This window comes from Drosophila novamexicana, unplaced genomic scaffold (genome assembly GCF_003285875.2).
Source record: "Drosophila novamexicana strain 15010-1031.04,08,12 unplaced genomic scaffold, DnovRS2.1 tig00000387-arrow-pilon, whole genome shotgun sequence".
Taxonomy (NCBI): Eukaryota; Metazoa; Arthropoda; class Insecta; order Diptera; family Drosophilidae; genus Drosophila; species Drosophila novamexicana.
Genome location: NW_020824800.1, coordinates 232,329 through 245,181, shown reverse-complemented (window position 1 = coordinate 245,181; position 12,853 = coordinate 232,329). Strand labels below are relative to the sequence as shown.

The 12,853-nt window shown below is 41.3% G+C and overlaps 4 protein-coding genes and 1 long non-coding RNA gene across 7 annotated transcripts; 3 read left to right on the top strand and 2 right to left on the bottom strand.

Annotated features, from left to right (window-relative positions):
• Nucleotides 1–4: 4 nt before the first annotated feature.
• Nucleotides 5–809, top strand: LOC115760243. 2 transcript variants are annotated; one of them, XM_030701499.1, is made up of 4 exons: nt 5–143; nt 204–343; nt 405–611; nt 670–809. In XM_030701499.1, the coding sequence occupies exons 1-4, from the start codon at nt 115–117 to the stop codon at nt 795–797; spliced, it is 504 nt and encodes a 167-aa protein (XP_030557359.1). In that variant the 5' UTR covers nt 5–114; the 3' UTR covers nt 798–809. The 2 variants fall into 2 exon arrangements, with proteins under 2 accessions (XP_030557359.1, XP_030557358.1); XM_030701498.1 differs by having other exon boundaries at nt 402–611.
• Nucleotides 810–1,072: 263 nt separating this feature from the next.
• Nucleotides 1,073–1,670, top strand: LOC115760247. 2 transcript variants are annotated; one of them, XM_030701503.1, is made up of 3 exons: nt 1,073–1,153; nt 1,212–1,463; nt 1,519–1,670. In XM_030701503.1, the coding sequence occupies exons 2-3, from the start codon at nt 1,232–1,234 to the stop codon at nt 1,575–1,577; spliced, it is 291 nt and encodes a 96-aa protein (XP_030557363.1). In that variant the 5' UTR covers nt 1,073–1,153; nt 1,212–1,231; the 3' UTR covers nt 1,578–1,670. The 2 variants fall into 2 exon arrangements, with proteins under 2 accessions (XP_030557363.1, XP_030557362.1); XM_030701502.1 differs by having other exon boundaries at nt 1,104–1,463.
• A 700-nt stretch (nt 1,671–2,370) lies between these two features.
• Nucleotides 2,371–3,987, top strand: LOC115760245. Its single transcript, XM_030701501.1, has 2 exons — nt 2,371–2,469; nt 2,544–3,987. The coding sequence occupies exons 1-2, from the start codon at nt 2,436–2,438 to the stop codon at nt 2,939–2,941; spliced, it is 432 nt and encodes a 143-aa protein (XP_030557361.1). The 5' UTR covers nt 2,371–2,435; the 3' UTR covers nt 2,942–3,987.
• A 207-nt stretch (nt 3,988–4,194) lies between these two features.
• On the bottom strand, nt 4,195–10,860 carry LOC115760248. Its single transcript, XR_004017586.1, has 3 exons — nt 10,756–10,860; nt 9,919–10,101; nt 4,195–9,272 (listed from the first exon to the last, which is right to left on the bottom strand). It is a non-coding gene; the product is annotated as an uncharacterized LOC115760248 (long non-coding RNA).
• On the bottom strand, nt 10,108–10,749 carry LOC115760244. Its single transcript, XM_030701500.1, has one exon. The coding sequence runs from the start codon at nt 10,697–10,699 to the stop codon at nt 10,244–10,246; it is 456 nt and encodes a 151-aa protein (XP_030557360.1). The 5' UTR covers nt 10,700–10,749; the 3' UTR covers nt 10,108–10,243.
• Nucleotides 10,861–12,853: the final 1,993 nt, after the last annotated feature.

Here is a 12,853-nt window from a genome sequence, read left to right as displayed (position 1 = left end):
AAATAGCACCCCAATTGTTGATTTCGTTGCCATGGAAAATGCTCGAATGACAGAAGCATATTTAAATAAATTCGAAGTACACATTTGTTAACCAACAGGAAGACGATTATTAAAATGGATCCCACCAAACTAGTTGGAAGAGTGTACGTACAAGAGATGCATATTAAGGGCAATTATATAAATTAAACTTATCATACATATAGCAAGGAAGTGGTCCGTATTGAGCACAAATCGCGCAGAAATTATCCACATATTTGGAATGGAATTGCTGCGAGTGAGACCAACAAATTCTATCATCCAGACGAACTGGAAAAACAGCTGGAGGAAAAACTTAAGATACTAGGTACGTAAAGCAAGTTATATTAGATAAGATATAAACCCCATTATACTATTTATTTTAGAAGAGCCCGAGAGTCAGCGCAAATCGCGGTTCATTTCGCCTGAAATGCAAAAGAATCTTTTGGAAAACTGCCGCTGTGGGCGACCTAGGCGTGGCATGCATATGGGCAAGTGTCTACAACGAGCCCTTAATACGAGCTCGAGTGACCAAAATATGCCGGCCGAAGAATCAGAATCCAAACAACCAACTATTATGCCCCAAACCTCAAACTGTAAGTCTTAGCTGTTGCAAGTGTTTGTGCCAACCGTCTAAATGACTCACTGTTTCAGCTCTCATTGGCTTCAAGACTGCACCCTACCAGAAACTAGAACAATCTATGCGGTATTTATCGCCCACGAGCTCTATGCCGGGACCTCGTATAACTTCCGCACCATACAACGTCATTTTTATAGGCTAACAAATGTTGTTGTTTTGCATACTGGGGATTTCTCAACCTACTTTAAATGCCTTTGTATTTTAACTAATAGATAAAGTTAAATATCGAATACTGTTTAGCTTTTGGGAACGTCCCGCTTTGTGTTATCGCGATCGATTAAGGGCAATCTGATACAATTTAAAGCTGATCGAACTGGATTTACCAGAAAGTGATCGTGGAAAACCAGTTCCATGAAATCACTTGTCTATTTAAGTTCGTGTTAATTCAGTCTTATAAGTGTAAGCCAACTTGCTTGGTTTAGTTCAGGTGCAACAGCAGAGCCTCGCAGATACATTTCAGAAATGTCTAACTACTATCTGCAGCCATTGCTCTTAACGGTTTGTGCCCTTATCACCAGCGATCTAGTGGCCACCCAAGATTCCCTAATATTCGCAGCAACAACAGGTCCGCCTCCAATGACCACAAGGCCAACAGCTCGGCTCGGTGGCAACTTTGTGCTGGTCAACAATGAGCCAGTGGTGGGCACTATGACACCCTTTGTCTCTGCAGCGCCGGCTCCGACGCAACAATTCCTGGATTGCTTTGGTCGTTGCCCCACAACGCCAGAATATAATCCGATCTGTGCGAGCAACAGGCAAATGTACCTCAACGAACAGAAGTTTAACTGCGCTCTCTTCTGCGGTGCCGGTGAGTTGTGCTGCACAAATAGTCTGAATAGCTTCTGACTCAAATATTATTCCAGATATACGAATTGTGCGACGAGGCAGCTGCCAAGGTCTGTTTCCCATGCAGCGCGGCTGAAATGCAGCTTACTCATAGTGTACATAGAGCTAGTAATTTAATGGTACTATAAGAAATAAGCCGGATGCAACCGACTGTGCAATACCCTGCTCGCAGTGGTATACGTGACAGGCAGGGTTAGTCATGCCTTCAAGACGAAAGAGCCGTAGAGCGAAATACTCTTCTTCACTTTCTGAGCAGACTATAAAAATCTGTTTTAAGACTTTAATTATATAGCTTTCTTAGGAAAAAAATAAGCATGTTCGGGAACAACACTTGTGATATTGATAAGCGCAAACTTTTTGTTTAAACATTGTACATATTTACAAACAGCTGGCATAATTGTTTTAATAAAGTAGTCACCTATGCGATACCCTGTGACCACAACTAAAGTATCCTTACGCACCTGGATTTTCAAAAAGAATATGAATTAAATCAGTTTAGATTAATACGTAACGAAGAACTTTGAAGCAGAAAACAGGAAAGCCCGAAGTTATTCTTTATTAAGACTCCATTCTCTATTCCGTCAGGAGAGACATATTTATACATGTATTTGGATATCAAATATTTGATGGTCCCAACTTTAAAAATGTTTTGAGGTAGTCTAAAAGTTACCATTCGGGTTATCATTTTCAAAATACACCCTGTAAGCCTGCCTCAACAACTTCCTCCTCCTACGCTACACATCAGATTTTGTACGAAATTGTTATATTTATCGATTAATTCATTCTTACCCGTTTCTTGCGTACAGGGTATACAAATGATTAATGCCCAAGGCTGATAAGCTGTGGCTGCTGTTTGCAACCGTCTTCAGTTTCATTTAGAATTCCGAGGCGTATACCACACGAGCTAGCGGGAGTTGCGAAATTTGTTATCAAGATGTTCAAATCTTATCAGCTGGTTCTAAGCATGGGTTAGCTTATTTTTCTCAAAATTTGCACGCATCTGCTAGGTTTGCCCTAACCTCTCGAATCTCTTTAACTGCAGCTCTGCTGTTTGGATGTCTTAACCTTGAGACTAGATCCTTTGCACGAAACTTCCATACGAATCTTCGACGCTCGAACTCGACGCATGTGAAGCCGGCGACGAACTATCAGCCCTGGGTTGGTCCGGGATTTAATAGTACCCGACCAAGATTCAATGAGACGCGAGTTGTGCAGCCCTTGCATAGCAGTCCTCAGTACGGAGCACCTTACCAGGGAACAGCTCAGCAGCCAAACATAGGCTTCCATGACAACTTCGTCGGTTCGGGTCAATTCCAACCCAGTGGCACATATGGATTCGGCCCGTTCTCAAATGGCACGACACATGGCAATTTTACCTATGCCAAAGGTGGATTGTCCAATGGCACCTATCCCTACGGGAAACTTTTCAAGCTTTGGTAGAATCAAACACAACACAATTTAAAATAAAGCAACACTTTAAATAAAGACGAGTCGAATTTCTTTTTTCAAAAAATCATATTTATTCTGCAGATAATCCGTTTATGGACATCTGGCATTGGGATTATCTGGATCATCGTGTTAAATTGCTTTCCGGTATTCCAGGAACATGTTTATATACAATAAATATTGATTGGAATGATGATAGGCTCCAGTCATGAGGTTATTAGGTCAAGGGTGCGGGTTATTGATGTTTAATTAACAACTAAGGCAATACGGTTCTATATGGATGACGCTTGTTTAGCTTGCACATAGCTTTCAAAATGTAAGTTGTATATCAGCTTTGAACGTATGAATTTTGCTTAAATTGCGCCTCATGGGAATACCGACGATGATCATAGAGAAAACAAAGCCGACGAAACGAAGAATAATCCCTCGCCGCAGTCAAGTGATCCCTCGCCGCCGTCCGGAACTCCCACGCCGCCGTCTCGAGCTCCCTCGCCGCCGTCAAGTGCACTCCTCCCACGCAGCCGTCCGTAACTCCCTCGCCGCAGTCACCGATAATGTCCCTCGCTGCAGTCAAAGGTCAATGTTCCTACGCCGCAGTCAAATGTCAATGCTCCCACGCCGCAGTCAATGCGATTCTCCTCTTGACATCAAGTTATATGGTTATCCGAATGGGCTCCCCTTCCCAGTTGTCCTAATAATAGAAGCCTTGTACCTAGCGACATCTCCTAACCGAAGCCCTAAAAGTCCCACGTAGAAAACGAAAGAGAATCCCACGCTGTTCTTTCAATTTGGTATCCCCCGCTGCCGTCATTTTTGGTATAATCCCACGCTGCTGTCAAAATATTTACTATTATCCCTCGCCGCCGTCAGTTTGTGAACGTATTCAAATTGTGCCCAATTGTCCGAAGTTTTAGAAAACATTTGCAATCCTTCAAAAAATCCTAATCGCCAGAAACGAAGTCCTTTGAGAAAACATCAGAAACGAACGGCCTCATCGTTGGCCTTAGAGTGGGTCGAGTAGCAGAAGACAAGAAGAAAACGATCTGAGTAGGATCCTATAGCTGCCAGCGGGCCCTAATATAGGGGGAATATGTGTGTGTTGTCGATGCGAAGAAAATCGATTTTCAAGTTTTATCTTGGGGCCGAAAAACTATCCCATGTGTGGTGTGTCCTAGTCAGCGGACGAAGCCAAAAATGATTTGTGCGGGCGTACGTGTCGATGAGAATGATGTGTTGGTTGCTTTCTGAATATTAGTAGTAGTAGAGTTGTAGCTGGCAGTAAATCTGTGGATCTGTCTATTAGCCTCGGACTGGATGCAGTGACATAGTAGATGAAATGTTCCCAACAAGCCATAGGTGTTAGATCGACAGGACGTGCTAAGATGTGAAGTTACTAACACGAAGACCTCCAGTGCAGATCTCTCTTGCCATGAAGCGTCGATGCCGTAACGGATGGTTTTTGGTCAGCTGCAGCTCCACCTCTTACGACAGGAAATGGCTGATTTTAAAGTTTTAGGGATTTGAAGCGATGATGCGACATCAGAGTCGAAAAATTAGTAAGGCCGAAAGATTCAATCTCAGCTCATGGAATGGTGGTTGGCGAATCGACGACCAGGTAATCAAGAGTTCGCACAGTTGAAGCTAGTTCTGCCAGCCAATTTGAACGGTTGATTGTCCCCTCTGCCGCTCGCGTACAGCACCACCGCAAGCCCCTGGAGATGGATACATATGTGTCTTGGCCAGGCCCGCCTTAAGAGCGCAATGGAGTAGCCTCTTGCAAGTCGCTCCTTCACTCTCATATTAAGGGATGGGTGGGTTGAACATCAGGGGGTCCTCGTCAGTCGAATTCTTCAATGAACGAGTCCCTTTTACGTTTCTTAAGCCATACACAAATATGTACATGTCAAAGTTTTACAATTATAACAATACAATCGTCTTACAATACCAAGATTGGGCTTATACAATTGTTTACAAAGTAACATGTCATAGCACATTTACATGGGCTGTACAATAAACATTCATTCTTGGTAGACTACGGCCCATGGCCAGAAGAGTTTCGTTCAAACAGCCCGGAGTTAGAGGATTGCCTCTATAGGAAGATACATACTTAATTGTATGATCATGTAAGTACATAATAAACTTAGAAGAAAAAAACAAAAAAAAAAAAATACATTGAAAAATAACATGTCGTATGCAGATGTAGCGCGCGTCTCATGGATTCCCTTCGAGAACAACTTGACGTGTAGTACGTGTGCTGGGCAGACCGACAGACAACTGTCCTAGTCGGCTGGGTTGGAATTTACCTGAAAAAATGTATACACACCACTAACAACAACAACATGAACAATGATGATGACGACGACAACAAGTAGATCTCTTTCGCTGCGGGCATCGTTTCCCTGCCTGCCGCCTGCCTGCTTTCTGCTGCTCTTAATCGCATTTGGATGCTCTTTGGGCCAAGTGGGACGTGTTGGACTGCCCCACATAACAGGAAATTCCGCATGTGTGCGTGAATGTGTGTGGGTGGGTGTCTGTGTGCGTGTGTGTGTGTGCGTGCGTTGCTGCAGTACCACCTCGCAATTGATTCCCTTTTGCGGAATGTTGATCGGTGCACCAGGAGTTAAGCGCTCAACTGGCAGATCGAAGCGTAGCGTAGCGTAGAGCTGGTCTGACTAGCTAGCTTCTTCGTCATCGAACACTAATCGCATTTGATTCCCTTTGCGATGGATTTTGATAACCGGAGTTTTCTGTTAAAACATGTGTGCTACCTAGGAAGTGGAGTGAGAATGAGCGGATAATTTGCAACAGTTTATAAAACCAGTTGATTTCGAATACCACCGCCGTCTTCTCTGCCCATTGAAAGCCGCCGTCTGTCTGCCTCGACTGCTGCTGCTGCTGTTGCTGCACAGCTCTTCGTTCTGCTGCTTGAATACTAGTCGCATTTGGTTCCCTTTTGCGATAAGCCACGAGCTCCATAGGTCGGGTCGTTATAGCTGGCTCAACTGCTTCTACTACATACTACAAATACATACATGATGTGCACACACACAAAATGCTGGATGCGAGGAAACTTGCGGCGGCGGCGGCGACGCTGATGCGACCATGACGTAGCGTACTTGCAGGCAGCTGCCCGATAACAACGACAACACATCAGCTCGCCTCTTGAGCGACTGCTGGTGTTTTTGTGGTGTGGCGGGTCTCGGTCCAAACGCATTTGTTTCCCTTTAGCGCGGACCGAGCGCATATTTCTATGCGGTGCAATGCATTACGTGCTGCTGGCTGAGCTGACCCAGGCTGGCCTGGCCGAGCTAGGCTGTGATGCCTCCTCGGCGGAGAGAGAACAGAGTCTGGCTCCGCTCAAGTGGATGGGTTGTGAGTGCAGGATCTGTCTGTGTGGCGCCAGAGCGCCAACCACCCAACACAGCCATTATTTTGCAGCTTACGTTTTCTGTAATGTAAAAACGTTAATTGTACATTGTACGTTGTGAGCGAGCGATCGATCGATCTATTTAGAGATCTGCGACTCTCTGGCCATCAAGGCAGCTGTAACATATTTTGTTGTTGTGGTGGTGGTGTTGGTGCTGGCATTGCTTGACGATTTGCCTAGCTGGATGAACTTGATGTATCGTTCTTGATTCCCTTTAACGATTTTGCAGTGTGATAGCTAGTAGTAGTTTGGAGATGGAGAAAAGGTGGTTTGTTTGTGTACATCGGTCGCTTCCAGACCGGTCCCAAAAACGCAATTGGCAGTAAAAAGTATATGCGCACAAGCAAAGCATCGCTGCAAAAGTGAAAGTGCAAAGCAAATAATAAGCGAACACAAATGTCTCACGCTTTGACTTGAATCCGAAGTGACAGACGTGGGGGGCAGGCCTATTATCCTCGCTCTAAAAAAGATGCTGTGTTTGCTGCCTTTCTGAAGGTATTATTCGAGTACTCAGTATCGTCTTTTCACTTGGCTGTAAAACAGGTTTAAGCAATTCAAGATGTATTCAGTGTCGGGCTGACCTTGACAAAAGTTCGGTTTATCGACATAGATGTTGGAATTCGGTTCGTATCGGTGTATTTTATTGCTTTCAAGTTGGCATTTGATTCCCATTGCCTCAACAAATTTTGCTACAGGTATTCATTGGAGTTAATGTGTGTTTTTGAACATCCGAACATCAACCAAAAACGCAACCACTGCAATTAATACATATGCTTAGAAAATAAGCTAGGGGAAGAAAAAGTAAAAGTAACAAATCCGTTTTTGCAGTTGACGATTATAGAGGGTTGGTTTCCACCGGTAAAGAACCAAATCTTGATTTCTTCGCCGAAACGGTCCCTTTTTGCCCTTTTATCATTGGGAAGCAGCTACCGACAGATATGCGCAGGCACATTCAACTGTGGTTATCTATAGCTACAAGATACGAAAAAGGAAGATTTGTGCACAGGGAAATTCGAATAGTTTACGTGAAAATCCTTTAAGATGACGCTTCCTCGCTGAACTCTTACAAGTATTGCCCAATTTATGGGTCTAACTAATTCCAATATGCGCAGGCACAGTTCAACTGCGTCATATTGCTATAAAATACAAAAAGATATGTTTTTGTGTGGATAAGCTCAAAATTTACGCTTTTCTCGTTTGATTCTCTCTGCTATATAGTTCTGAACAGGATCCTCCGAACATTACGTGCAGGATAACAAATCCACCTCGCTCTCGTTAGATATAGGCTGTGCAGCCAGTCCATGGCTGGAAATCATAAACAAGTGTACGATCATAGTTTGTAGTTGGCTACAAGAGCCAAATTATTAGAGTACTAAATGTAAAAGTTACGCTATCCGATCCGGCAAAGATTGTAATTAGTTTCATGGTTTCAGCTCTTTTTCAACAGACATTGTGTATCGTTTGTGATTGTGCGCATCTATATCATGGGCTCAATATTCTAAAAGAGAAACAAACGCAACATTTTGTGCATGTTAAGAATAACAAACGAGTTACGCTTTGCCATTTGATTATCTCGACTTGTGCTCCTGGCGTACTGACATTGAGCAGCCCACAAAAATTGCAATGATTTGATAGGAAATTTGATGGTTGCGATATCTCATCGACATATTTTCTTGATAACTTCCTTACAGACGCACGCAGGCACCGTTCAACTGCGCCGCTTCTCTAAAAATATAATAAACGAAAAATAGTCTTTTTCCTAGACAATAGGATAAAGTTTGGGTGCATCCATATTGCTTGCTTGTTAAACGGTAGACGACACTCTGTGGTTGATCTTCCACTCTCGACACCCCATGAGTGCAAAGCCTAGAAAGGATGCGAGGTCCCGCTGATGAAATCCGACGCTCACAGGCACTGTTCAACTGTGACGCATCGCTACAAAAAAATTGAAGCCCACGTATTTATGCGTAACAATTTTGGGTTAAAATTTCAAACTTCTTCCTATAATGAGCGACGCATAGACTCATAAAACGCAAGTGTGCTCGATTATGACTCCTCTATCAATCTGTAGACTTGTGCAAGAACCGACTGCTTTGCAATTATGACTGTAATTCAAGAGTTATTCAAGGAGAAAAATTCGATACGGCTTACGTGCCACCAGAATAAAGCGAAGAAAAGAGATGAAAATACGACGAACCCAAAGTGAAGAGGAAGACGTTGACGATGTCAGACCTTCAAGATAACTGTGTAATTTAAGAGAAATTCCAATGATGACGACGTTGATGGATGCTTTCTTTCGCGCTCCTTGTGCTGTAAATCTGTTTTAAAAAGTAATTGTTTTTGCGTTCGCAGCTGATATACGAATACCGAGCGTGTATGCAGAGATATCTGTGTGGGTTGGTGGTGGATGCGCCGTCAGCAACTGCTGACCGCTTTATGTAGAGTAGGTAGTGATAGTTGTGATGGTAACCGACCAGAAGGCATAAGGCACACACGTGTTTGCTTGCTGTTGAGCTAAAGCTGCTGCTGCTGCTGCTGCCGCGCGCAATTCCGCCTTGTCCCCATTTTACTTGTCAGCTTCATCTGGCATTTTGGGCAAGGGAGACTCGGTGGTGTTTGCTGCTGCTGCTGCTGCCGCTGCGAACTGTGTAGGATCGGCTGGCTTGCAAGTCGCTGCCATTGTGGTTGACGGAAGACGGACAGACGTGAAGACTCACTCAGTTATAGAAACGAAATTCTTTGAAACGATTATTGACTGACGCGCGATGGTAGGTACCGACGATTTGCCCATCGATTGGTTGGTTTGTGTGTCGGTTCGATTTCTTTCTTGATGCGGTAGTTTGTCAAGTGTTCCGTTCCTCCTCATCGTTGCCATTAACGTTTCGAGGAGCAGGAAAACTGTAAAACAAAATCTATTATAGAGGAATATGTTTACGACAAAGTGATTTATAAGTGCAAATAATAAAGGCAACACTGATTTCAAAATTACATCAAGTATAGTTTTATTTATGTTAACATACATATATATTAATCAGTTCCAAGTAGTTTTTCTATATACAGTTTTTCGCAACATGCTAATCATGGCAGTATGTGTGAAAGTTTAACCTCAAAATTCTTTTAACTATTTTTCGATTCAATATGAATCATACAAGCGGACGCACTGTTGTTAATACGTAAAAATAGCAGACAGATTCATACAAGATATACTTATGTACAGAAAAGAGAACAAAGGCATGTACATACACACATATATTATATGAATATATGTATACGTATGTATGCACACGCAACTGCGTCTTTTCCGTTAAGCAATAGCCTTGTCAGTATACCTACGCACATGCATGCACACAAGCATTTATGTATACACACAAACCAAAATGGCGTCGTTAATATACACACATATGCAGGTATTCGTGCCTTTGTGCGATGCAACCCTCAGTTAGCAACTATTAAAAATTATTTTTTGCTTACTAGGAAATGTTCGCTACTTCCGGAAAGAGAGTATTAACTAAGTTACAACTAATTGATAGGATAAATTACAAACCGAGTGTGAATTCCGGACCAAAGGCTTCTTTCTGGTGAGCGTTGACATACGGCAGTCTCCCATGACTCACACTATTCGCTTACGAAGGCCATTTGCTCGTCCTCTTCATATCACACTCTTCACAGCCTTCACATTTTTCTTTACAATCTATGTATGTATAACAGGTTTGCACACGTTTTGCGACTGCAAATGAGAAATTTCTTTCGTAATAAAACTAATTTAACAAATTATCAAATCAAAGAAATGAAAAACAAGTTGTTCACGACATTTTAAGCTTAAACACACTTCTCCAATACCCAAGTGCTATAGGGTTGTCTCTTTTTAACTAACTGTTCACAGCAATGGCGCACTGGCTTATGTTATTGTTGTTTTTATTGCTGCTGCTGCTGCTTAAACTGCTCAAAAATCTGTCGAGGCCACTTAGCTCGCTTCTCCACAAGCTATTTTCAATATTGCGTCGTTCGCATTCGGCCGTCTCTTTCTCCACATCGACGTCACAGGCATGATGAAATTTTTCGTCGAAGTTGCTTTCGTGCGTATTGCTGTGTGGAATTAATTTCGTTTGGACGTCGAGCCAACGACTGAATCGTTCTTGCTGTTTCCTGCGCAGTTCATGCTCAGCTTGGAAAAGCGCCGTTGACAAAATGGCGTTAACGCGCAGGCTTCCAGAGCCCCGCAATTTGCGACGCATTTGCATGCGCTTCATGCGAAAATTTCGAACCCAATATGTCAACGTTTTGGGCTGCTCAACACCATCTGAATCATCATAATATGCAACCATTTTGTACGACGCTTTACAAAAATTTTCTTTTTATACACACACACACACAAACACACCTTTTTTTGCTGCTGAATAGTTAGCCAGCGCGCTAAATCACTATCTGGTTATACAACTTTCCAGACACAGAACGTTTAAAAACACACGTCCATTCAGCACGACTTTTCAAAGGGAAATGCGAGAAACCACCAGAATGACGATGCTTTTATAGCTGCGCTCGCAGCGACGAAACGTATTGCTACGCGACGCTACCAAATGTAGTACCTGCGTTTGACACCATTTCCTTTCAAACCAGTAAAAGAAGGGTAACGAAAACTGGTTTTTTGCAAATCCTATGTTTTTGTGAAAGCCTCATTTACCTGGTTTTCTATTTTCTTCATTCCCGGGCTCTTAAATAACAATGAATAAATTGCACCCTTTAATTTCTTCTAGCAATCCAGCATATTCCACAATACCCTGCCAACTTGTTTTAAGATATGCACAAGCATTTTAAAGCAATCGATTGTTTTATGTTTTCTGTTGCTTTTAAAATAGTTAGTATAGAATAATAAGAATTAATATAGCAATAATAAGAGAATAATTATTTGATAAATAAACTTTATAATAAAAAAATGTATGTATGGTACTTATAATCTGATTTTAAAAGGACTAGAAAAATAATATTTCGGTGGTTATAAGATTTTCCGCATATGTAAGATAAACTCAAAAATAGCCGGATTGGTCAAAATGATAATACCTAATAAAGGAATATGGAATATATATACAATACATTTCGTCGAATAACATTTTGAATAAACAACAAGTAACAAAAAATAGCTTAACAAAAGGTTGTACTTTATATATATTTGCCGGGTTTATCAGTGGGCGAATATATATTTATTGATATATAAAATTACAAAATTTACAACAGAATTTAAATTTATTAATAAATATCGATACGAAATATGGAAATATCGCATCGGCTTGCTAAAAATGTCCGGCAACCTGGTAACAATAAACCCGATAATACTACCACAAGAGCTCTAAAATCTAAAATTAGAACAACAAATAATACTCACACACAATTTCTGATTCTGGTCTATCTGCACTGCAAAGACGATCTTGTTGTCGGTGTTTCTCGTAAAGTTATAAATATAGATAAATTAATGGGTTAAATAAAAATAAATTGATTACCTCCCTTGATCTTACTACAGTATTTTTTATATTCATCCAAAAAGTATGCACTCCTTGACAGTCTTCCTTTTTTAAAGTTTAAATTGAACGTGAAGGTATGTGTGGTATACTTACAAAATCAATAGTAAACTAACCCCACTAAAGACTCAGTTCTTTACAAGAAACTTTGACGAAATTCATATAATGGGATATTCTATCCGAACTACCAGTCGCTTGTGCGATATCTTAGGCGTAAAACAAAATGTCTCCAAGGGAAGTTGTGTTTTCTAAATATATATAATTTCGTAATATTAATATAATATAATTTCGTATTTAGTGTGCAACTATCAGTACAATCAATAATAATTGTTTTCTTTAAACATAATATACCATTTCTATAAAAGGAAAGAGTATCAAAGTGTGTCTCAACTCACACATTTAGGTGTAAATATGCATGTATGTGTCTGCCAAGCCAAGGGAAGTTTATGAATTTAAGAAGATTGCAACATTCTATTGCACTTGTGACGTCACAGCTGAAGGCTCCCTGTGTGCGATTATTGTGAACAGTTAATTAGTAAATTTTTAAATAAATTAATAATTATAAAAGACCCTATTAATAAATTATTTAAATTCACATTGCAAAGATATAAATATATGGTAAACAACACAAGAAATAAAACTCTGAAATGTGACGTCATAATTTTTGATTTGAATGCCATGGCCTGCTGGCATTCGAATTTTCTACCTACTTGCGCCGGGACGCGGTTCTGCAACAACATTAGAACAAAAATCGTGTGGTTGTTGTTTCTAAGCGCTGCCTTCCAGGAAAGACAGAGAAACCCGCAAAAAACACAGTGGCATTATTTGTCCCTTTTCTTTGCACTAAGTTTCCTATGTCTTCGTTATCGCACACAAGCATCTTGGTGATCAATACGGAAGACGAAAAAAATGGTGTTTCTCGCGTTCTGTTCTTGTTTTGCAGCTGATTTGTTGTTGCTTGCTTTG